Raw genomic sequence first — 26,385 nt, 5'->3', positions numbered from 1 at the left:
GTTGTAGTCCCAAAAACATCTGGAGGGCCAAGTTTGCCTATGCCTGATATAGGGCAATAGTCAACTAGGTTTCACTCAGAGTAGACCTACTGAAATTAAGGAATATAACTAAGTTTGGTCCAATATTTTTAATAGGTGAACTCTGAATAAAACAGTTGAATACCATTCAGGCAAAACATATTGTCTTACCTTAATGTGTTTTACACCACAGCTGACAAGTTTGTTTGGTTGGTACAAGTCCCAAGAAATATCAAATATCTACAGGAGGGAGAGAAGAAAATAATCAAAAGTTTGAAAATGTATTTCATTTAATCTGAAAATATCAATGAACAGAGAAAGGTGATCATTATATCTAATTTCACCATAGGTTTCCAATGACCTGTGCAATGTTAAAGTTTTTACATTATTTTCAGTGGTAACTGATCATCTTAAGGTAATTAATAATATATTAATATGAAGTATACTAATGTATACTTTTATTTAATAATTGTCTCCCCAGTTGCTCCCATGGTTTCTGTGCCCAGTAAGACATAGCATGGTCTTGCTTAAATTTGGACTCTGCCATGAAATTCACTATGTCATCTTGGGCAAGTCACTGTCTTTCAGCGTAACTAACATCACAGACTAACATATCTGTGAGACATAATTGTAATGGAAATAGGCAAACTTGCTTCATGCCACCAGTACTTTAAACGTCATAATAAAAATAAAATGTATAGATGATTAATTCAGGTATTTGCCATAACTAAATGAAATTCCAGGTACTGATGATTGTATACTTCTTAATACAAATTGATGTTAGAACCACCTTCACAACTTAATTGTGAGTGCTGAGAAGCATCTGGCTGACTACTATTGGAAACAGAACACTGGACTGAGTAGACCTTTATCTGATTGACAAATGAATCTCTTATACTCTGAAATCTGCAAAGCTAGAGATGAATAATCACAGACTGAATGTCATTTAAGATCCTAGTTAGAAAACCGACATGAAATCCAAGTTCCTTGTTTTGGATGTAACACGGAACTGTAGTTTAAGCTAACCAGGATTGTCACACTCATGAATAAAGGAGCATGGAGTGCCTGCGCAGTCCTGGTGCCCATTCCCAGACTGCTAATCTATGTTTTAGCAAACTGGTGGTTGTACTTCCAAACCTGGCCTATAAGATTTGTGTCGGCGCATGGGATCACTGGGTTGAGACATCCCAAACCAAGTGTGTGTGTGTGTGTGTGTGTGTGTGTGTGTGTGTGTAAACAAATAAAGAAGCAAGGGGTACAAATATATAACATTACAAAAATGCTATGATGAAATATTAAGGTGCTACTTATTTACTTTATTCCAAGAATACCAATATGTTTTGAGCAGCGAACTCAATTTGCCATTTCACTTTTAAAAAACAAAAAACAAACCACCCTCTGTGTTCTAGTATAGTCATCAAAATATGTTCTAACCAACATAAAGATACACCCAGAAAACAGATTCCTAAAATACATGCAAAAGTTTTGACAACCCAAAATTTGATACACACTCTTATTTTTAAAATTAAACTTACCCTGTCTGTATGACCAGGAGCCATAGACAACATCTTTCCTTTTCTCCAATCCCACACACAGATTGTATTTTTTGAATCCAAACCAACAGAAAGTAAACGCTGAACGTTTCCAAAATGTTAGAAGAGAATAAAAGAAGATATTAATTTAAAATAACAATGTGCTCTGTACTTTGTGAGTGGGAGAACTCAACCAAATTATAATCTAATGACACACATATTTGAAAAAGTCAGCCAGATACTACAAACTTCCTAAAGACAGAGGCTAGGATCCAAAGGGCCATAGGGTTGTTGTATTTGGGCTACAGAGCTTCCTCTCCACACCTGTCATTCTTCTCAACAAGGAGTTCATTTATAGCCTCTGATGAAAAACAAGAAGTTGAGAAGAAAAGAACCAGTAACAGGTTCAACAGGATTAAAAACATGTTTGAAAGCCTAAATATGGAATAAGCATTAACCAGTGTTAGCACTGATGCAGATATAACATAATACCACAGTTAAAGCAGATGAGGGTCAGGATAGTGAATTTGCTCTAGAGAGGAAGAAAGGAAGGAGGAGGGGATTGCAAGTTCCTGAGGTTGGCTTCTGGGATGCAAACCATGGTTTTCAGGAAGCTGGCAATCTAGATGGAAGCACTTGTGCATGGGTTCTTTGGATCCTACCCAAATGTATTATCTGACAGAAAGAAAGTGCCTATTTTAAAGCACAGAAAGAACATTTTCAATAATAAAGAGAGAAAATGAATTTCTGCAGCGGCTGTTTGAGCAATGCTCTCTCCAGGGAGGCTCACCTGGCACCTTCATTACATATTTTTAGGCATCAGTCAAGAATGTTCCTCTTTTCCCAAGCCCTCAGCTAATTAAGCAATCTATGGCATTTTAAATGTTTGTGTGGGGTTTCTTTTCCTTACTGTGTTATGTATTTTGTTTTTATTTTGTGTTTTATCTTGTAAACTGCCCTGTGATCTTCAGATGAAGGGCAATATACAAATGTAGCAGCAGCAGCAGCAGCAGCAGCAGCAGCAGCAGCAGCAGCAGCAGCAGTAGTAATAATAATAATAATAATAATAATAATAATAATAATAATATGATGCTTTGACATGTAGGCATGTTTTTAATTGGTGGTGAAAATAGACCACTGTAGATGTCTGCCCAGTTCTAGAGGAAAGTCTGTTCCTCAATGCCAGTGCCATTACAGAAAAGGTCCATTTTAGAATTGCCATAAAATGGGCTAATGTAGGCTGTGGCGCCACCAGGAAAGTTTTCTCTGAAGATAAACATTATGACAGTTTTGATTTATTTTATTACCCTCGCATTACAGTGTGGAGTTAGATGATACCATGCTGGCAACTGAGAACAGGCATGGTTCTGTTTTACATTCCCTTGCTTCTTAGCATTTTATTTGTCCTAATCTCGTGCCTAAATTAGGTGATGAAATCAGTTTGAACCCACAGTAGTTTGTGGAAGAAAGCATACCTTTTCAGGGTATGAAAATAATTCCTTACCTCATTGTTTCATTTCTTCATGAGCTTCTATGCCAGTCCAAATGTTTGTATATAGATCCTCCCTGCCAAGCAGATGGAAACAGTACACAAATCCTTTTGGGTAATATCATTGCCTGTATACAAAGGGCTTGCCAATTCTGTAAGCTCCCACAACATTTTGAAAACAGCCCATATTTCTTGTGAAAAATGACATCTTATTGAATTATCTTCACATATTTTATATGTAATTAATTTAAATTAATTCTATAAAGGTTATATTGATTCTATATAGAGGCTGGCATAGAGAATCTAAAAGAATAAAAATTAAGGGAAAGAAAAAATAATCCCATTTCCTTATTGATCCTCTAGGCCAGTCCAGAGGCTGACAAACTTCCAAAGCATCTTTCCATAGCACTAAACTGGGATTAGCATCTTCCAGTACTGTGCAGTGTGCTGTTCCTAAATTCTATCAAAGATTTATGTTCCTAGTAGTTAGGAAAGGCATGAAGCAATGACAACCAATTATTCATATATGCAAATTATCAGCAGTGATGTGCAAACTCAAAACTGTGCCAATAATTCTTATTTCTTTTAATATATTTCCAAGCATCTCCCTTTCATTTCTCTACATTATTCTCCAGATGACAATATCTGAGCTTACTGTGCAAGCAAGCCCTTTATGTACAGTACATGACACCAGACATCACTTTAAAGTATTTTGTACTATCCATTCTGCAGTTTAGGTTAACCCATAGCCAAATATCTGGACTGGCATAGAGGATCTCAGAGAATGACACACAAGCATCTAGAAATTTGAGAACCCTGTTCCATGAAACATTGAGTCCAGCTCTCTGTATCCCACAGTAGTCAGTTTGTTGCACCTGGAAAGCACACGAGGTGGACATTAAGGCAAAAGTCCTTTCCCACTGTTATTCCTTCTACTCCTGCCAATCAGTTTAACTAGATAGCCTTCAGGCCTAGTATTATGAGGGGCGAAAGGTTTACTAACTCTGCACACCATGCAAAAACATCAACCACATCCCACCCCCTTATTTACCCTTTTTCTATTCCAACAAGCCCCAAATGAAAGGAAAGGTTCTCAAGCAGCCAGATCATTTTGGTACCCTTTTCTACACATGTTCTACTCTACAATATTCTTTTAGAAATGTGGAAACCATAATTATGTACAGTATTCCAAGTGTGCCCACACCTGGCACTAAAATACAGAGAGTTTTATTTTGTGATTCCTTTTCTTTGAATTCTTATCATGGAACTTGCTTTTTTACCCTGCCACATGCTGCTAGATTGATTCTTTATTGCACTAGCCACCATTACCTCATGGGTTGTTTTTTTCTGGTGACTTGCCACCAGTTCCAATTCTGCCAGTGCATATGGGATGGTTTTTTTCACTCAACCCATTTTGGAGAGATCCTTCTGGGGCTCTTTGCAATCCTTTTTGTTTTTACCACCCTGAATAATTTGATGCCATTGGTCATCTTGCTGCTCATTCCTAACTCATTATTTATGAACAGATGAACAGATCATGAAGTGTCGGTGGGTTCAGGCATGACCCAAGACCAGATTTCAGCTCAAAAGGATTTATTGTAACACCAGGAACAAGAAGAACAAGAATGGCAAACAGGGGCACTCCCCTCCTATGAAAGGTCACCTTATGCTGTGACTGGCAATTCATAACACTGGCCCTATCTCAGCTGCCTGCCAGCTCCCAGCATATGTCATTGGAGGGTTTTAGAATCCTCTCTGTCTTTTGTTATGCAGATCAAGCTCCTGAGCTCCAGGAAGCATTGTGGCCTAGGCCTACAATGTCATGCATATAGCCTGGCTTCAGCCTACAATGCCTACATACATAACAGATCACACCTTATTCCTTTGATTCTGAGAACTATCTGTTCCTATTCTCTGTTCCCTATTCTTTAGCCAGTTACTGTTAGGACCCATCCTCTTATCCCACATCTGCTAAGTTTTTTCAGGAGTCTGTGGTGAGATGTTTGTAGAGATTCAAATATACAATGTCTATTGGATTGCACCTATCAACATGCTACTTTATGTTGTTCAGTTGTGTCCGACTCTTCGTGACCCCATGGAGAGCAACTTACCTTTGCAAAAAACATTTTATTTCTCCTTCAGCAAGACTTATTATTCTAATGCTCAAATTTAGGGAAATTTTGTCTTTGAAAATCCATACCAGAGTCCTGAAGCAGCAAGATCTTAGTGGGCCAAGTGAAGTTATAAAAATTAGGATTGTACTCATTCACCTCATTCAGAGGTTTGCAAACACTGAAAATACACAAGACTTCCTGTGTATCATTTAACTGTACCTTACTGATATCTTCAAAATGGTCTATTGAGAAAACGTATTCCCTTTCCTGACTCTCCTCCTTCCCACTTAAGTTTTTGGTTTTGTCCCTTAATCCAGTTCCTTGATTTTTATCTCATCTTGGCAATTTTTCTCTATAGCAATTAAATAGCAGCATTACCTGTACCACACAGATCAGCAGATGAGATGCTATGCAGAATCATGCCTGTGGGCAGGGGAGGGACAAGACTGCACATACTGTCCTGTTCCAACCTCTATGCATTGATTCTATCTTCTGATCAGAGCTCCATCTCGCACTCCTGCCCCAAGTAATGACGCTACATGTCACAAGTTTAGGCCTCCAAAATAGGAGGTACCTGGTGAAACTGTTTACATTTATTGCCCAAAGGGAGTAACAGAAATAGCAGCTGTCTTTTCTGCATCAGATTCTCAGTTCACAAAGGGAAAATAATGTTTACATACATTTCAATGATTGCTTAAAGGACTGCCTTTCAAAACAAAGTTTAGAAACTTATTATTATTATTATTATTATTAAGGTGTGGCTAACCTGTGGTCCTCCAGATTTTGTTAGATTCAAACTCTCTTAGCTCCAGGAAGCATGGCCAATATTTAGAGATGTTAGGAGCTTTAGTCTAGCAACATCTGGGGGAACAAAGTTTAGTCACCCCTACCAGAAACACACTAAACAAGCTGTACAAAATGCTCTTGATAGTTAGAGGTCTGTCTCAAATGAAAAATATTGCACTGTACCAGTAACAAATGTCTAACAGCACCACAAAGAAAAGAATATGAAAAGCCACTTTGGGGTGAGGGAATCAAAAAATGGTGTGTGAAATGTGTGGGTATGTGCTTGACCCTTCTTCTGCTTGCCATTTTTTTATTTAAAACCATCTTCCTTTCATTTCACTCCCTATCCTAGCCTGGAAGGGTTTCAAGTGCACATTGACTTTGAATATGTGCTTCCCAGTGACCACTGAATGTCAATGATAGGAGACTAACCATCATAAGGTTAATGTTTCTTTCATATACAGTGGTGCCCCGCAAGACGAATGCCTCGCAAGACGAAAAACTCGCTAGACGAAAGGGTTTTCCGTTTTTTGAGGTGCTTCGCAAGACGAATTTCCCTATGGGCTTGCTTCGCAAGACGAAAACGTCTTGCGAGTTTGCTTCCTTTTTCTTAAAGCCGTTAATACCCGGGGAATCCGCGCTCCGCAAGATGAAAAAAATCGCAAGACGAAGCAACTCGCGGAACGAATTCATTTCGTCTTGCGAGGCACCACTGTAAAAGCAAGAGTCTCAGTAAAAACCTATCAATTAATAACCCTGTCATAAACTCCCAAATATTGTGAACCTTAAATTAGGTTTGTAGAAAGTCATTTGTGTGCTTGCCTAAGTCGAGTAAGAATTTATTGCATGAGGCCAGACAGGAAAGTTTTTGTAAACTGCCAAGGGTTTCCTCCGTTTCTTTTCAAGCTGTCAATATGCCACAAATGACTAACATGAATTTGTGTGGGCAAACAGATCGAAAAAAATAATAACTAGAATCCACACATTTATTCCAATCTGTTTGCAAGGACATCCTAGCGACCATTCTGTCATCAGTTATACAGTTATGTAAAAGAGGATTGAAACCTCTTTTTTCCCCAGCTAGATTTTGTTGACTGCAGAAAACATGCCATAATGTGAATTCTTTCAGAAGCTTCAGGGTGCATTTGCATGGCTCTGGGTGATCAGTATACTTACAAAGTTCATTCTGAAAACACAAAAACAAACTCTACAGCACAGCAGAAAGCAGGCGAGCAATGCTGTACCACCTGTACCACCCCACTAACCACTACTGCAGTAAGCCATAGGTTGGCTTACCAGGTCACTCACATGCAATAACTTTGCTGCCTGTTTTTTAGAATGACGTAGGACCCATTTTAGCTGTGTAAATGTGCCTTAATTTGTCTCATGTCCATATTTTTAAACGTCTATAAAAGTAAGTAAAAAAAATGAGCATTTCAGTTAATTTGTCTCCCAAACTCAGTTTGTACAGCAGAATTTATAGCAAAATGACACATATAATGCACTCATTAAACCAGAAAACTAAACACATACACATACCTGACCATCTACGTCAAATGCCAAGCAAGCTATACCATGTGTATGAACATCTTTCATTACTGATATTGTCTGCACAGTGTACGAGTCCCAAACACAGATATACGGTTCTTTCCCAACTTGACCTGTTGCCACCAATACTCGTTCAGGATGCAAAGCAAGACTTGGAAAAAAGAAACATAGGGGAAAGTTGTTATTAAAATTTAAAATAGCTGTTCAGTGTTCTGAATGCAACAAAACTTTCTATACAGTTCTGATCTTTCATTCAAAGGTGTTACAGCTAATATGTCTAACCATCTTTTTCTATACCTGCGCTTTAAACAGGGATGGCCCACCCATGAGGCCAGGTGAGGCAACCACCTGGCATGATCCACAGGGCAGCAGATCCTGATCTCAATCTTTCTTCCCCCTTGTCCCTGATGTAGATTGTCTCTCACCCTGGCAGGGAAGGGGGTGCCATTTTGGGGTCCGCCACAGGTGCCAAATGGCTTGGGCTGGCCCTGTTTTTAAGATTAGTATTGAAGGCCCTGATTAATGGACTGTCTTTACATTTAGTTAGTTTTAGACTTTTTAAAACCACCTTTCAAACAGATTTTAACTGATGTGTTTTATTGGTCATGCTGTTGTTTTAATTATGTATCATTACTGTAGATATAAAAGTTATTTTTTTATTCTAGCTGAATATAACTTACTGAATTATGTTTTAATATATTGCTGAATGTTTGTACTTGTTTTAATTTTAATATTTTGTTATTGTGTTTTTATTGTTGAGTTTTGTTCCTCTCCTTGGGTGGATATGGTCCACATGCATGCACACACGTGCTCACGCACATACAGAGCAGGAAATTAGACATATTATATATATCTCTCTTTATTGTGGTCCATAGACCCACAAAAGTTTCAAAACATGATACAGTTAAAACAACCAAACAACAGGCGAAAGAGACCGAGGTAGTCATTTTGTTATGCTTAGAGCATGATGGTCTTTGTTTCTTGCGACATCCAAAAGAAACTGCCACAGTGAGTGTAATATCATTTGACCTATCCTACAGAAGGTATTTAATATGCGAGGCTTCAGATTTTCCCGGCAAATTTGACATATTTGAAGAATGGAAAAAAGAAGGAAGAGGGAACCAGGTCATTAGGCTCCGACAGCTTTATTTTTCATTTTCTTTTCTTCTTTTTCCCTGCCTGCAGTGCTAATAGTATCTAAATATAGAATGGAAAACTAATTGCAACTGGCTAAGATGACTGACTAATGAGAGAAAAATTGTGAGCAGTTAAATCCTCAGCTCAGGTGAATAATAATCTGTGTGGCTCAGCTAAGAATAAAAGAAAAAAGACCAACAGAAATGAACTAACCCCTATAATTAAAATATAACCAGAATATATGACCTAGTTTTAAGTACTTAGGCAGATGGTCTGTTTATAGCCTTTGGGCAAGATTAATTATTTGAAGAAAAGCTGTATATTATACATAAGACAAAAAAGGTCAAGCAGTCAGAGTAAGGTGGCATAGAAATAAGCACTGGTAATATATTATCAAGGAGATGGCTTATATACTATTACACAAAAAGGGCCCATTTCCCTCTCCTTCAGTTTAAAATGTTATTTTTAACATTGCAGCTTTCTTACATTTTAGTTAAATATTTGACTGTAGCTACAAAAGGCAATAGGGTAAGTGATTAGAATCATAGCGGCAAAGAAAAGTCCTCTTGTCCAGTTCCTCTAAGGCAAGATCCCCTGGACATAATTCCCTACAGATTAAATGCATGATAAACCACAATTTGCCACAAGCAAATAGCAAGAGAGAAGTTCAGTGAACAAGATGCAACATACTAGTGGTGTTTGAAGAAAAAATTAGATAGAATGAGTCAAGCGAGTCAACCATTGCACATTTCTGAATAAAAAGATACCCAGGGTCACTAACCAAAGTGACATGAGAGGAAATTGTTTTGTGACTACTCAAATCCCCATTAGACATTGGGTGTAATGTAATACCCACCCACTGAGACTTCCTTTAACAACACCACTTCCTTCTGCCAGGGCTGGTTCCCCATTTGGGCACAATGGTCTCAATGGGTCTACCTCCTCCGTGCTGTTGCTACTGCCTCTCCTTCTGGGCTCAAATCAGCACCACTTCCTGAAGGAAGAGGGAATAAAGCAGATACAGTGTACTGCTTCTTCTCATTATTCTCACATGGGCTCATTTACTGAGGACAGGAAAGCATCAAGGAGAAGCAGTGTCACCACCAGACACCAAGGATTGGTAGTGGGGCCTCTACTGGGGTGTGAGCCTTAGTACATACCCTATTATACCAACCCCTGATGCCAGCCCAACAGCTAATTCTCCCCTATAAAAACCCCATGTGTTACCACATTCACAATACCGCAGAAAACACAAGCTTGTAAACTCATGTTTACCATGTTTTATTGGAAAATATATTTTCCCATCTCAATTTCCTTACTGCAGCTGTGACAGCCCCTGATGCCGCAAAAGTGAGGAAGGACAAAGAATCTAACAAAATGCAAATTAAAGCAAGATGATTAAAGCAAGCAAACAAACAAGGCTGTGGGAGATTGTGCAGCCACCATCCCTTCTTGCCTTTCCTTCTCCAGTCCTCTTATACACCTTCCTCCTGTCCTCCTCCTACTTAGAAAATGGAACTCTAATATTGTTCAAAGGCAGGCAAGGGAAGAGGAGCCAGGTGAAAAATCAGATGAGAGGTACATGAGCCACACAATTTTCCACTGCATCATTCTGCAAGTTGTAATCTTGCACCCCTATCTGGTATGTCCTCAAGAAAGAAGCAAAGTCTTCATTAAAGGGCAAGATTCATCTAGTTAAGCTGCCTAGTGACAGCCTGGTGATCTTCCAGCTTATTAACTACCGGTATTTCTTGGTACACAACAATGGTAATAGGGAACATGTCATTGCACACAGACATTGCCTTTGACTCATACACACACATTCATTTTCTTGCTCTATTTCTACAATCATTAAGAATCATTATTTAGAAAATAATTCTGAATGGGGCAGGGGAGCACTGTCATAAGAATCAGTGCAGTGAGGAAAACATTTTAATTTCTGATCCCATTGTCACTTTGTGGAAGACACTGCTGGTACGGGCTGATATTCTCTATAGAAACCCAGACTATGGGACACTAGAGAATATATAACACAGGGTGGAACTCAAAATCACACTAAAAGAGACATGGAACTGCCACCACTATATGTCTCTTTCTCATCTAACATTTCATCTACTGTAGCACCACATACATTTTGCTGTGTGTTTCACCATGCCCACCTCACATCACGAGCTGTTGATATTCAAGGTACAGAAGCATATAGGGTGTAATTCAACATCATACTCTTCAGCTTGCCAGATGGAACAATCCCCGATCCCCCCACCTGTTCTGTGGGCTCTCCTGACCTCCCCAGAGCCAATTTCAGGGGTGCAGGGGGGTGGCTAAGCGGCATTGTGCAAGTGGAATCCCACCCATAGCATGTTGTGTTAAACTACACATTATTATTAGGAAAACAGGAGAGGGAAACACATGAAGTGACAGCAGCACTTTATTATTATTACACTCCTACCTTCCAATGAATTTGCTTCACTTAGGGAAGCTTACAGCAAATAAAAACAATAAAATCCAGTAACAGACTATTCTCTGGTAGAAAAAAATATCCCCACAACAAAAATCATACTCAAGGGAAGAAATTTGGAACTGCACTCCACAAATGAGAAATGGCTATCCATTTGTTGTGCTAAAACTGATTACCAAGGAAAGTTAATAGTGTCATTAAATAGAAAGAACAGCAACTCTCAATCAGTCATTTTATTACATCTGCAGGATCTTACCATGCTGTACACAGCAAACTATACAGTGGTACCTTGGGTTAAGTACTTAATTCGTTCCGGAGGGCTGTACTTAACCTGGAAATGTTCTTAACCCGAAGTACCACTTCAGTTAATGGGGCCTCCTGCTGCTGCCGCGCTGCCGGAGCACGATTTCTGTTCTCATCCTGAAGCAAAGTTCTTAACCTGAGGTACTATTTCTGGGTTAGCGGAGTCTGTAACCTGAAGCGTATGTAACCCGAGGTACCGCTATACATTGATGTTACCTAAGCCAAATAAAATAGATGAACAACTATTTACATTTATATTTTTTATAGGAATGAGTGTTGGAATTTCTCATCTTCAGATAACAGCAGCAGAACACAGTTTATACATCCTAATTTCTTGACATAATTGCTTTAGTGTTTATGGCAGCAGTTCTAAATTAGTCACATGACATTACATCCCGCTGATCTCTCAAAAATGTAAAGGTACTGTATATTATTAGGTGAATCTTGTAGATTAGTGCAGTCCAAAATTATATTTTCCATTGTCAAATGAGGACAAAAAATATTTCCACTAGATTTTCCTCATCTAAAACTTAAGATCTTTCTTTCTTTCTTTCTTTCTTTCTTTTTCATTCATTCATTCCCCTCCCTTTACAAGGTGGCTTACAACAAAATCAGACAAGATAAAAACAAAAAGTAAACCGCATGAAAACACCACCATCAATTATAGTAACACATAACAATTTATTAATAACAGCAGTGACAATCAATTTATCTAATCAGGTCTCTTCTACAAAAACCTGCCAAAACAGGTGCATTTTAACCAATTGTCTAAAATTATATAGAATTGAGACCAGGCATAGAGGAATGCCTGTGGGAGTTCAGGGCAATGGGCAAGCCTAGCCTTAAAGGTTGCAAAAGAAAAAGAGGAAATTCAGCAGATAAAACACACACAATCCCTCTAAATTTCCTCTCCCTTTTTCTTCTAAAGGCTCCCCCATGCCTTAGGAAACTGCCCATCAGAAATCCAGCTGCTATCTACTGGATAGTTTCCTCTTCCCCTGTGCCTCTCAAACATTTTTTTTACTAATTTCCTGCATTTTCTTCTTCACAGCTCTTTTCACTTCTATCCTCTTTGAACTTTGGTTTGAACTGGTGTTTTTAGCATAAAGATTGACCACTTTGTTCTATGTAGAAAGCAGAATGGTACTGCTTTCAGATGAGGGCATATATTGCACTGGAAGATAAGCCAGTGTATGATGTTATTAGGTCCTGTAATTTGTTTAGTCAAGCCTATCCAGATGCTCATAAAAGCTAGTGTGAATTTTAAACTGCTTTGGTATTTTAACTTCTTGTATTGCAAATTTTCCCTTATTTTATAGATTTACCTTTTTTGTAAACCACTTTGAGGTTTTCTATAATCAAATGGTGTATAAATTTTATGACCCTAGAGGTCCATGGACCACAGGTTAAAAACCCCTGTTGCAGTAGATAGTTCCTGGGTACCAGTCTGGGCCTGTCAATCAACATGTTCAGTTTATTTGGTGGATACTTGTGGTATATCAAATGCGCCTTTGAGGGGCCCATTTTCCTCTGATACTCGTCTGGTGTGGTCAAGGCAAGCCCAATACAGTTTGCCACCTGAGGCGAACCACAGATCCGCCCTCCCTGCTATGCTACGCTACTAGCACATTTTGCATGTTCATACAGCACCAAGCACTCACTAGCAATGATGATGATAGTAATATTTTTGAATTTCTACAGCACTGAGCACTTGGTAGCAATTATAACACAGAACAAAAAACATTCACATGGTTGTACAGCACCAAGCACTCACCCCCCCCCAGCCAGCATGACCAATGGTCAAGGATGACAGACCACTGAAGAGCCAGTATGGTGTAGTAGTTAGCGTGATGGATTTGGGCCCGGGAAGCCAGAATTCAAATTCCCACTCAGCCATGAAGCTTTTTCTCTCTGCCTAAGCCTACTTCAGTGGCATAGCGTGGGGGGTGCAGGGGGGGCCGGCCGCACCGGGTGCAACATCTGGGGGGGCACGCGCTCGCACTCGCAGCTCTCTGCCCCTACTAAAATCCATGGGTTAGGGGGCGCAAATTACTTGCCTTTCCCCGGGTGCTGACAACCCACGCTACGCCCCTGGCCTACTTCACAAAATTGTTTTGAGGATTAAATGGGTGGACCCATCTTGAGGGAATGCATGGCCAAGGGAGAAGAAGGTGGTGACAAGGTGGAAGAGGAAGATGCTGCCCCACTTCTGCTGCTTCACACGGCATAGTCGCTGTAGTCGCTGTGTAAAGTGGCAGCAGCAGAGGGGCAGTAGAGTGCCCTATAGGCTTGCTGCTATCTAGGCATTCAGCAAATAGGCTCTCATAATAGGCTGTGAAGCCACCCAGAGAGGTGTAGCATCTGGAGGAGAAGGAAGAGAAAGAGAAGCCACTGCCTTGCTGCCGCGGCTTTACACAGTTATGGCAACCCTGCCATGTAAAGCAGCAGCACGGCAGCAGCTTCCTCTTCCTCCTCAGGGTCACTTCTTTCAGGTACCGCTTAAGGCAGCTGTCTCACCCTTAGTTATTGGTGAGCTGGCTCTAGGTGTGGTCTAATCCCACTCGTTGTTCTAGCTCTGCTTGTGGACATGTAAGAATGAAGGAAAGGCTCTGTGAGCTGCTTGCCTAGTCGCAAGATAGTTATTTTTTAATGTGTTACACACGGTAGGGATGGGTGAATCTGTCCATTTTAGTTCCGCTCAATTTCTAATTTTTCAAATCTTAAATTGAAGGGGAAAGGCGGGATATAAATAAATATAATAATAACTACAAGCAATTTAGTGCAAATTTCTCTTAACACAATATGTTTGTATGAAATTCTGCAGACAAACGCCAGCTCTCTCAGGCTGAAGTGAGATGAATGCTGCATCCCATCGTCAAGTTTGACTGGACTCAACCATCCAGGGGTCCTTTACCCTTACCTTACCTCTTCCTAATATACTTTTCCCCAAAAAACAAATTCCTGTAATATAATGCATTTTTGTACATTGTTTTCACTCATATTACCTGGCTGGAGAACAACATTGCAAAATTCAGTGTGAATTTTGATTGAGGTCATGTTTCGGTTCTTGTGTTGTTTCAGAAAGTACAAATTAGGTAGGCTCACTTTTAAATGCAAACTGAATTAGTTTCTCCTCTATCCCTAGTTCCCAATAACCATTGTGTGGTTGCACAATAGTATGCAGAATGTGAATCTGCTGCATGGACTGGTCCATTCCTAGAAAGGAATGCTGTGATCACCAATAGTCAGCATGGATTTCTGAAAAATAAGTTATGTCAGACTAACCTGATCTCGTTTTTTGACAGAATTACAAGCCTGGTAGATGAAGGGAACGCAGTGGATGTAGCCTACCTTGATTTCAGCAAGGCATTTGACAAGGTGCCCCATGATATTCTTGTAAAGAAGCTGGTAAAATGCGGTCTTGACTATGCTACCACTCAGTGGATTTGTAACTGGCTGACTGACCGAACCCAAAGGGTGCTCATCAATGGTTCCTCTTCATCCTGGAGAAGAGTGACTAGTGGGGTGCCACAGGGTTCTGTCTTGGGCCCGGTCTTATTCAACATCTTTATCAACGACTTGGATGATGGACTCAAGGGCATCCTGATCAAATTTGCAGATGACACCAAACTGGGAGGGGTGGCTAACACCCCAGAGGACAGGATCACACTTCAAAACGACCTTGACAGATTAGAGAACTGGGCCAAAACAAACAAGATGAATTTTAATAGGGAGAAATGTAAAGTATTGCACTTGGGCAAAAAAAATGAGAGGCACAAATACAAGATGGGTGACACCTGGCTTGAGAGCAGTACATGTGAAAAGGATCTAGGAGTCTTGGTTGACCACAAACTTGACATGAGCCAACAGTGTGACGCGGCAGCTAAAAAAGCCAATGCAATTCTGGGCTGCATCAATAGGAGTATTGCATCTAGATCAAGGGAAGTAATAGTGCCACTGTATTCTGCTCTGGTCAGATCTCACCTGGAGTACTGTGTCCAGTTCTGGGCACCACAGTTCAAGAAGGACACGGACAAACTGGAACGTGTCCAGAGGAGGGCAACCAAAATGGTCAAAGGCCTGGAAACGATGCCTTATGAAGAACGGCTAAGGGAGCTGGGCATGTTTAGCCTGGAGAAGAGGAGGTTAAGGGGTGATATGATAGCCATGGTCAAATATATAAAAGGATGTCACATAGAGGAGGGGAAAAGGTTGTTTTCTGCTGCTCCAGAGAAGCGGACACGGAGCAATGGTTCCAAACTACAAGAAAAAAGATTCCACCTAAACATTAGGAAGAACTTCCTGACAGTAAGAGCTGTTCGACAGTGGAATTTGCTGCCAAGGAGTGTGGTGGAGTCTCCTTCTTTGGAGGTCTTTAAGCAGAGGCTTGACAACCATATGTCAGGAGTGCTCTGATGGTGTTTCCTGCTTGGCAGGGGGTTGGACTCGATGGCCCTTGTGGTCTCTTCCAACTCTATGATTCTATGATTCTATGATTCTAAGCTCAGAGTGCTGCTGGGTTGAATATTATTGGAAGTCCCAGGGGACTTTTTCAAGACCTTCCTACCTGTGGCCTAGATAATGTCATCAATCTTAGATAGATGAGATACCTTTGTGGATAGGAGCAGAGGAAGCATTGTTCTAGAAAAGCCATGAATATGTTGGCACACTGTGGAACCAAGCAGGAAAGCATAGCAGTGCTTTTGGCTTGAAAATGCGCTATATATTGTCCTTCTGATGTCCATTTACCAATGTGATATGTTTTAACATGCCAGGCAGATTCACCAGGAACAAAGTAGTACATGAACAGGCCTTTAGGAATATCCAGGCAGGCAAGGTTCTGGAGGTTAGATTGCCACAATAAAACTTATTTTCAGGACCATTTTAACACCAGATAAATGATCCAATAATATGGCTGAATTTCATATAAAAGTGTACAATTTCAAACTCTGGTTTTCAAATTCTCCTATTCTGGAGTCCTAAAAAGAAATCAAGCTTAAAAATTCACAGACTAATCTTAGTAAATCTTCATAAATCATCCAGATACTGTCTGAAACCTTGTGTTGATGAAAGATAAAGCATAATTCACCTTGCTTGTTCTTGCTGAGGGATTATAAACTGAGAACAAGGATTGACATAGTTCTAAAAGTCAGGAGGACATTTATTTTGTTGTCAGATAACTGCACTGTAAAATTAATCTATTCATCCTGTATGAATACTGTTGTAATAAAAGGAATATATCCAAATTAAAGTCTAATAATGAAATTCTAATGAAATTCCCTACAAGGTTTTCTTTAACTTTTTTATATAATATAAGTAAGAAATTACAATCTCTCTGATATATTTGAATTTCTTGTTAAAACTCAATTGTCAGGTTCCAGTGCATGCCCTTTCAATATATTAACTAGTACTCATTCTATTGTGTAAAGACACATAGTAAAAATATATGAGGAAGATTCCCCCATTTTTTCACAGGTTGTTCATGCCACTGTTTCATAAAACACCTAAAACAAATTAATGAATTTCAGTACATTATACTCAGGTTTTTCTTAGCCATTCATTTATATCTACCATATAATTGCCCATTTCATGCAGAAGGTAACACATTTCCAATCAATTAATACCGATGAAGGTTCACAGCATTTTTAACAGAAATAAAATGCACACAAAGATATAAGGGGGGGGGGAGATTGTGTTTTATTTTAAAATTAATTTAGGTGTCCCCCAGAAAAAAATAGTGCTCCAAGCTATGTAGTGCTAGCCTGCATTTATACAGAAGTTGTAGTGCATCCAATAGGACTGACACTGCAGCCCTAAGCAGAGTATACTCAGAAGTAAGTCCCACTGAGTTAAATGGTGCTTACTTCAGGGAAAAGTATATAGGATTCCATTGTTAATCAGCTTGATTAGTAGATTAATAAGTGTAACTCAATTTTAATCAAGAAGGGCAAATTTTAATTAGTGTGGCTGAGATTTAAAAATACTTGTTTCTTTTATCACATGGTTCTTGTTCTGGTCTATTACTATAATCTTTAAGTATTAAAGATGGCCACTCTGAGCAGTAGCTACTGCTTTTGTATAAATTATAAGCTTGGTCATGTTTTCTTCAATGTCTAAAATGAGCACGAGTACCAAAGTGTATAGTGCAATCCTATACTACTACTCTATGTATGCCACTCAGAAGAAAGTCCCATGGAATTCAATGGGGCTTACTGTGACTAACCGTGGAGGACTGCAGCCTTAGTTACTATGCAGAATGAACTAGTGATGAACCTACTCATTCAACTCAGAGAATATTCAGAGGCCCTGCTTCTTTTCCTTTCATTATCTGAGGTGTAGTGGACAATTTACACAAGACGAGGTTTTCAGCAGGAGTGAAGAGATTACAGAAGTTGGATTTGTCTGTCTTCTTCATTGATGGGTTTTAAGTAGCAAGTTGTCTCAACATTCTTGCACAGCCATCAGAAGAAATAGCTTTATATACTTGGTGTTTCTCATTACTTGCAAATTTTCAAGTTCTATGGTATTTCTTAGAGATGCAACTGAATAAATATAACTATACACAGTATTCCAAATGTGACATTGTTATGGTAAAGAGATCCTGGACAGCAGCCCTCTGTAATTCCTCACTATTTCCTTCCCCAAAGAGTCACACAAAGTGCAATCTTGTCATTGGATCCTGTTAAATTTGTACATGAAGCCACTGGCAGACATATTGTGAAAGTTACAATGATCATGACGTCCAGCTTGATGGAGCAGGTTGTAGCCTGCTCCATGAGAGAGAACGCAAGCGTACTGGCCAAACCAACCCCTCCATCTTGTTAACTGTATTGCTTCTATTTTTCTCTGTCTGCCTTCCTTCAACCTTCTGGGCTATCTGGCCCAACCATGGGTGGTAGTCCATCAGCTTAGTCAAAGGAATGCCTTTCCTTTGCTCTTTTCTCTGTGTTGAATTTTAGATGAAAAGTTCCTCGGGGCGGGGACCTGTCTTCTGCTGCAGATTTATGCATGTCTGCTTAGAAGTAATCCCCACTGACTTAGTCCCATGTAAGTGGCTACAGGACTAGAATCCTAAATAGAAGCCCCTTATTTTGCTGTTTCCTCCATGTGAAGTATTTATTTTAATTCCCTTGGGACAGATTTATTAAAGTGATCCCACTAGCTGAAGCCCACACAAGGACTTCTTCACCTACTGCAACAGAACAATCTCCTTAGTGCCATTTGTGTCCTCATTTGTGTAACAATTAGGGTAACCAGCAAAGTGTAGGGCTGTGCCTTCAACAAGTAGACCTAAACCAATGCTAACAAAATAGTCAGTTCCTCTCTAAATTTTCTCTTGGTAAAGGTAAGCATACAAAATGGAGTCCAAGAATTTGCCAGGGAGGAGGTGAGCAGTGAAAGGAGCCTGTTACCAGGATGAGTGAGAAAGGAGTGCAAGGACTGGAAAAGCATCAGCAAGAGTCACTTAGCATTGGGCACAGTTTTGTTTTCTAGCAACTCTTGCCTCATGAATCTGTAGTTGGATGAGCAGTTTTGGTCGAACACTAGAACTAACCATGATTAACCCAAGACTGCAGGTTCAGATGTAACAATAAACCATGGTTACCATTCATAAGCCAACTTCAAATCATGGCTTCATACAGAGATTTGTTGGGTTAATTATCATTAACTTGCCAGAACAGGCTCACATGTACAAACAAACTACATTTGAGCTAAACAATCCATGTCTTATTTATAAACATGGCCAATAACAGTAATTGTCAACTGCACTCCACTGGCCAACATAAAAACATGTACTAGGGCATGCATGATGTGTCAACAAGAGGATGAAATTAAGGTGGATAGTACCTACCTCCATCTACCAGCTTCTTATGCTGCTCTTTGGAGGGAAAGAAAAATAAATAACAGTGTACTCCTCCAGTTCCTTATAACTTAAACATAAAACCTTTAGCATAGCAGCATGACATAATGCTCCAACAAATCAAGATTTCTACTTCCTTCAATTTCAGTGCTTCACTTTTTTCCTTATGCATTGGTAGTCACACACTTTTATGGAAGAAAATAAAGGATTATACACTTATGTCTATTGTGGGGTGGTTAAACGTGCACTATACATCTGACATTTAAAGTGTTAAAGACTAACAGATCATGCCATTGGACTAGTCCTTATATCACAATAGTGCTTTGAAGGTCTGGGGTCAGTGTTTCTAATCTTTTTTACAAAAAGCAAGTGAAGTTTGCTCCAGTTTGGAATGGAGGAACCAAGCCTAGAAACTATGTACTTTGGAAATGAATTTGCTGTGGATCTAGATCAGGCGGTGGTTAATTAATGGCCCTCCAGATGTTGCTGGACAGTAACTCCCATAATCCCTGACCATTGGCCATATTAGCTGGGGCTAATGGGAGGTAGAGTCAAACAACTACAGGAGGGCCACAGATTAGCCATCCCTGCTCTAGATCATCCTCAAAGTGTGAGTTGGTCCTCTTAAAGTGGGTATGGGAAGTTGAAAGAGAAGTAGAAAGGCTAGCAAGGGAAGCACACAGTGGCTGCTGGAGGCAAATCAAGTCAGGCCAAAGCAGTCACAAGCAAGACCTTAGAGAGCTCCACAGGGGCCCTGCTGGCTGAAGTGTCCTGCTACTAAGGCATATATAGGAAGATGTTGTTTTTGTGGAGCTAGCCACCTGAAGTCTTCTAAAGGCTAATAAGATCTGAAGTGCAATTGGTTGGCAATGTGGTTAAATGACATTTGTCCTATTTTGCAGACTTTGATTTTGTGAGGCTGGGGATGATAAAAGTACTGCAGGGGACTCATCATATGAGTTGTGGTAGTTCTGATGGTTCTTCTGCCAGGGGAACAGCCTGAACCTTGTCCTTATCTGAGTGCTCTGCTGCACACTGCAAGTTCCTCAGGTTGAAAGTCATGATAAATAAACTCTTCCTTGACCCTTCCCACCTAAATGCTTACCAGTGCCTTTTTTGTAGCTCTCGCCATCAAAGGAATGGTAGCTAAAATATATTATCTCAACTACAAAACATTGTACCTGACAATAGATATCATCCTTTTAAATTTTTAAAAAAGATTGCAGCAAATTTGAGATTTTAAGTGTAGGTTCAGAGTTTCAAACAAGTCAGTTACGCAAAAAGTATCTACAGGTTTGTGCCCTTCAGCCCTATGACTATCAGTGTTATTACAATGTAATTCTATCCATCTTCTCTCAGGAGTAAGCTCCGGTGATTTCTACATAACTGTGCATAGAATCACACATATTACAGATATTGTAGCCTATTATTGTATATGAAGACACAGCCCATAAGCCAATACTTTTACTAAGCCTCATTTCCAACATGTATTGTTTCTAGAGCATGACATTTCAGACAAATGCAAGCTACAACTTTTCAAGCCCATGCAGAAAGACAAAGAAAGAAAAGAGCCCACAATGCCTTCTAGACTTTACACAGTAGGCATGATATAGGGTGGTACTTCATATATGAAACGAATACTAATAATGCCTCCTTGTTTAAATAATTTAGTTTTCACTCCACCAGCATAGCTAGCATTTTCTTACAGTGCAAAGAGCAATTCACAAACATAAAAAAATTCTTTATAAGTTTAAAATAAATTTAAACTTGATCCTGCACAATCTTCTCAGTCACCAGAAAGGAGACAACCAGGTTCAGGGCTGGCTTTTTCAGTAGTTGCTGCACCACTCCCTCCTTTAAAGTTGCAGCCCTCCTACCCATGTGAAGATGTGTTCACCACACTCTGGATCCACCTAATCAATTCCCCAGCTTGATTTTACTAGGGGTCAGGAGGGCACAAAGTTGAGCACATTCTTGCTAGCACTCCGTTGATGTCATCATAAACTGAAATTGATCCCATAAATTGAAAAAGACAAAGCATTTGACACCTCTGCTGGAACTGGAACCATAACTGTAGTATCTAAATTACAAAGTAGGTGCAATTATGCTCTCTAATCAGTGCTCAGTCAGCTTCAGAGTGAGATCTAAACCACTGGCACTCTAGCCATCATCCAGCCTGTTTCATCACTCATAGTGTCCTAGAATATCAGTACCTGCAGCACTGCACAGAATGCTCAGGAGCTAATGTGTCAGTAGCCCTCTGCATCTCACCACTCAACAATGTAACAAGAGCCTCTCCCCAAGTCCCCACAAGTATTCAGGAATCCATCAGGATCCATAAGTCTCTGGAGGCAGGCCATCATAACTGGTCCCATCACTGCAGAGCGGGATAGCTGCCTTGAGTCCAAACTTCATCAGAAAGTTGTCTAACCATAATAAAGGAGTCACAGAAATGCTACCCCCAATTTCTGACTCATCACACCTGTCACCACCTGGAGTAATGACCAAGGGTAATCTTCCTCTGTACATGGGAAGATTATAACAACCTAAAACAGACCCATGGTTGCCATGGAGGCCATGCAACTCTGTGCTGGTCCAATGGCAGCCTTGGCATGGGTGTTAAAGTCACCCAGTATTATGGTTTGAGATTCCTCTAACACCATGCTTGAGACCACCTCAGCCAGCTTTGTCAGGGAGGCTATTGGGCAACACAATACAACAACAACATCCCTAATCTAAGACTCAGTGTATGATACAGACCCTCTAGACCAGGCATAGGCAAACTCAGCCCTCCAGATGTTTTGAGACTACAATTCCCATCATCCCTGATGACTGGTCCTGTTAACTTAGGATGATGGGAGTCCCAAAACATCTGGAGGGCTGAGTTTGCCTATGCCTGCTCTAGACCCACGCCAAGGTAGAGAGGTATCCTGGTAAGGGAGAATGAACTCTGGTAACTCCACCTTCCTGGCTCTCTAAGCTAGCTTGGTGCTGCATTGAGTCCTCAGTGGGGCACAGCCATGAACGATCTGGCACACCTATCTCCCCCAACCAAGTCTCAGTAATGAATGCCAAGTCAGCACACTCTTCCATGATTAAAATACCAACCCAGTGTTTAAGAACTGTTCAGAAATTTAACATTCAAGTAAAAAATAAGAGACCAACAGAAGTTCAGAATTCAACAGGAAGCAATGCCTTTTTTGTAGTAGGGATCCACAACTGCCATATGTTGTGTATATAATATACAATATCAAGAAAAAATAACAAATTACTGTGGGAAATTCCATTGTCACCAGTCTAAAATAAATAAAATGCATAAGCAAACCAAAGCAAAACTGCTTCAAAATTTAGATTCAGTCTCATTTATTGTCACCCATAAGACTAAACAGATTTCAAAATTGATGCTTCTAATAATTGTTTGGCAATTCTACCAACTATGAGCACCAATACTAAATGTGTAAAACTGTGATTTCTAACAGCCGAACACAAATAAAGAAATATTTAAAGCTGCAGAAGTGGGTCACAGTTATGTAATTTACCAACAGTAAATATTTATGAATTTATTGACTTTAATAAATAAGAGAAAATCAAGAAAATCAGCTACCTACCTAGAGGTGAGATGTGGGTATATTGTACTGCAGTACTAGGTTTTGTTTTTGCTTTTGGCAAACTGGACAAATATAAACTGAATTTACACAGCGTACTTTACGGAAATGGAAATAATGTATACATGTCAGAATTCAAGCCTGTGTTTTAAGGGACGGAGTACACACTACTCCTCACCCACATAAGCCGCTCAGAAAAGATACTTGAAGACCTTACAATGCTCCAGAAAGATTTTATGCTTGGACTATTGCAAACTCCCAAGGAGAGGTAGTTTCATAATGAAGGGTGCAAGTAGCAGCCTGAGAACACCTCTCTATGTGCCTTTGGCTGAATGAAACAGGCAGGAGGTTAGTGCTGTTAAGAGGGCACCCTTAGTTGATCTCAGCAATCGCAACAGTACAGATCTCCGATAACAGATGTGTTTATGAGAAAGACAGAGTGGGGGCTGGGATATGAATACAGGAAATCCAATCTGTATTTATAAGGTAAAAATGTTGATTTCTGGGGTTTTCTGGAAGCAAGAAAGAGAAGGGAAGAAGGAAGATCGATCCTCAGGCATCAGCCTAACAAACTTTTCCGTTACTCCCGAGAGCAGAAGGAGATAACCGCCTATTAACAACTGCCCTTGACAACTAGAGAGAAGATTGGTACTGTATTTACTATTCGCCAGATCACAAAAGAGAGTGAAACTGCAGTGAACGCGGAAGAAGAACTGGCCGGCCCCATGGATAGTAAATAAATAATAATAAACACACACACACCCCCTCCTCGAATAGGGAAGAGAGATAATATTGCACAGGGAGGGGAGTGGGGGTGGGGGGAAATCCCAGATTAATACGGCGCTTCTGTAGACTGGGATCAAACGAGGACCCTGATGCCCTAAGGAGGGCGCCTGCCTGTCGCTGCTGTTTTTCGCAAGGCGGGAGGAAAGGCAGCGCTTGTCTGTGTCGCTCGAGCGCCTTCTCCTCCTCTGACAAGTCTTCCTGCAGAGACGGCGCTTAAAGGAGACCTGGGAATGGAAACGAGGGAGGGAGACGGGGAGAGAAGGAAGGAAGGAAAGGGCTTCCCGGCGGGGTTGGGTGGTGTCCCCTCCCCCCTACCTGATGATGTCGTCCTGATGCCCCAGGTAAAATTTCTGCCGGTGCTCCCGGGGGCTGTAGACCACCCCGACCCCCGCCACGAAATAGACGATCTCCTTGGCGGCCGTGTAGTAAAGGTTGTTGCGGCACTGGTGGCCCCGGTAGCCGTAAACCCACTCCAGCCTCAGGTGGCAGTTCGGGGGGCTCCGGTCAGCCATGGCCCGCCTTCCCCTTCCCGCCTGGAGGTCGGGGTCCTTCCTGCCGGAGCCCCGGAGCGGGGTGGGTGGGTAGGTGGGGGTGGAAAGAAAGGGTCCCCTCAAGCCCAGGGATCGGTGTCTTCCCCTCGCTCAGTCCCTGGCCGCCGGCATGGAGCCTTCCCCAACAGCCGCCAGTCCGCCCGTCCTCCTCACAGAAGGCGTCGCGGGACGCGCTGGGCTCGCCTCAGCCTGGCAGCGCTGCTGCTGCCGCCGCCGCCGCCGCCGCCGCCGCCGCCGTTCCCGCTAGACATGGCTGCGCGGCGGCTCGGCCTCGGCTCCTCCACTACCATCCACCTGCTGGGCCTCGAGGTCACCCCCTCGCAGCGGCTGAAAACTCCAGCCCGAGCCCGGCGACGGACCCGGAGCCCCTTCCGCGCCTCAGCAGCCCGGGCGCTCGGCGCTCCGACTTCTGCCTCCGTCGGCTCGAGATCCGCCTCGCGCGACGTCAATCCTCCGCCGCCGCCACACACTTTCCCCTGTACTCTGCGCCTGCGCAGTCTGTCCCCCTTCTTGCCGTCGTCGTCCTCTCCTCATGGCGCCCTTTCCATGAGCTGGAAGATGTCCCTTTCCCTTAACCCCCCCCCCCTTTCAGCTTCCCCCGCCCTTGAAAGTGGACTTTCAAGGCGTAATGGCCGTCCTTGTCCTCGCGGCTTCCTCGCGCCACCTGAGGAGAAAAGGGCGGGGAGGCAGCGTGGGGGAGGGGAAGCAGCCAGGAGGAGGCTAACCTGAGGGGAAAGGGGAGGCGGCTATGGGTCAAAATGTTAAGTTAGAGAGACCAAACGACGCTTTATTATTATTATTATTATTATTATTATTATTATTATTAATGAAATGCCCCCATCTGACTGGGCTGCCCCAGCCACTCTGCGCTGCTGCCACAAAAATATAGAAACACAATAAAACATCGAGCATTTAAAAGCTTCCCTTCAAGACTTCAAACACGACCTTCACCGCATGAGGAATGCAGCTGTCCCTCCTTCCCTGACCGAATAGTTTCCCTTGCTTAGTTATCTTACTCGAGACCTTATAAAACCGTCTCTTGTCGTTTAATTCAGTTGCCGGCTGGTGTGGTTCGAAAACCTTCTGCTCCGTTTCACCTCAGAGCCAGATTCAAATGAAAACATGCCCCAAACTTCATTTCGCCTGCTGCACTGTAAACCGAGTGCATGTCGACGTTCATTAGTATACCTTTCCAAAGCATTATTTTTTGTTTTGTTTTTAAAATCGAAACATCGAAACTCAAACAGGTCAAACACACAGAGAGAGATCTGGAGTGAACAACATTAATTCCGTTCAACTATTTCCCTTTCAGCATTCATTGCAGTGCAATTCTCATGAACGCGGCGTGATTCTGTATAACTCTCCATGGTGCTGAATTTATCCACAAACGGTTGTTAGCCTGACAAGTAGCCATTGGCTTCGTTTTGTAACATTTTAAAAGGGCCAGAAAGATGGTGTGTTGCAGTTAAATAAATGAGTAAAGTACCTACTCGGAGCCTTAGATTCTGTTCAGGTGCCCTTTTGGCAATTTTGGGGAGGCATGAGGTACTGGAGCACATTCCAAGCTACATTAAAATGTTGGATTTCTCCATTGATTGATATGGGTGACCCTCAATTCTGTCTCTTGCAATGTTTAAAAGTAGCTTCTCGGTCTAAACCAGGAAATGACATTTCCAGGCAAGGATTAGTTACTTCTACCCTTTATCAATTTGCATGTGTCCTCCTGCCACAGCTACTCCCCACCCAGTTACCTGGCCCCTGCCTTCCCTAGTCTCTCATTATTATGCATAACATGCATAACTCAGTCTGCTGATACTTCTGTCTTGTAATGGGTAATGCTGTTTTGGCAGCATAAGCAGGATCACTGGAAAACTTGGTGTTGATATTATTACAATTGGTTTGAGTATGGAGATGGGAGAAGCAGCAGTATAGGGTCTGAAAATGAAGAGCTTTATAGGCCAGAAATCAGTCTATGCTGATAGCCAATTAGAAAGGAAACTGGGCTGCTAGTATTATCTGCTCTCAGTGGTCCACTCTCATAAAGCAGACTAGCACATTCTGCACCAGCTTAGTTACCAAATAGCCACAAAGAAGCATCTTGTATCTCACCTCATAGTTACAGAGATGTAACTGTTGCAAAGTCCAACACCAAAAAACTTAGCAATTTACCGTACTATTTTGCCGGATGCCATCAAAA

At 41.3% G+C, this 26,385-nt stretch overlaps 1 protein-coding gene and 1 long non-coding RNA gene across 15 annotated transcripts in view; one reads left to right on the top strand and one right to left on the bottom strand.

The window, feature by feature from the left end:
• EML5 (EMAP like 5) overlaps positions 1-25,253 on the bottom strand; it is an 86,760-nt gene extending 61,507 nt beyond the window's left edge. For 9 of the 14 annotated variants that reach the window (XR_014155482.1, XR_014155483.1, XR_014155484.1 and 6 more), the window contains exons 1-4: positions 23,953-25,253; positions 7,479-7,638; positions 1,554-1,652; positions 190-258 (exon numbers count right to left, since the gene is read on the bottom strand). Coding sequence is in view for 11 of the 14 variants with exons in the window: in XM_081857748.1 (XP_081713874.1) it covers positions 190-258; positions 1,554-1,652; positions 7,479-7,638; positions 23,953-24,149 (525 nt within the window). In the remaining 3 variants the exon portion in view is untranslated. Of the gene's footprint in view, positions 1-189; positions 259-1,553; positions 1,653-3,054; positions 3,115-7,478; positions 7,639-23,952 lie in introns of those variants that run through there. The other 5 variants (XM_081857750.1, XM_081857751.1, XM_081857743.1 and 2 more) reach the window with 3 other exon arrangements.
• Positions 22,917-25,402, top strand: LOC309345659. The gene is made up of 2 exons (XR_014158339.1): positions 22,917-23,978; positions 25,244-25,402. It is a non-coding gene; the product is annotated as an uncharacterized lncRNA (long non-coding RNA).
• The last annotated feature ends 983 nt before the right edge of the window (positions 25,403-26,385 follow it).

Source organism: Podarcis erhardii (genome assembly GCF_964252035.2).
Source record: "Podarcis erhardii genome assembly, chromosome: 1".
Classification (NCBI taxonomy): domain Eukaryota; kingdom Metazoa; phylum Chordata; class Lepidosauria; order Squamata; family Lacertidae; genus Podarcis; species Podarcis erhardii.
Note: the sequence above shows the minus strand (reverse complement) of the source record. Positions and strands in the feature narration are given on the sequence as shown.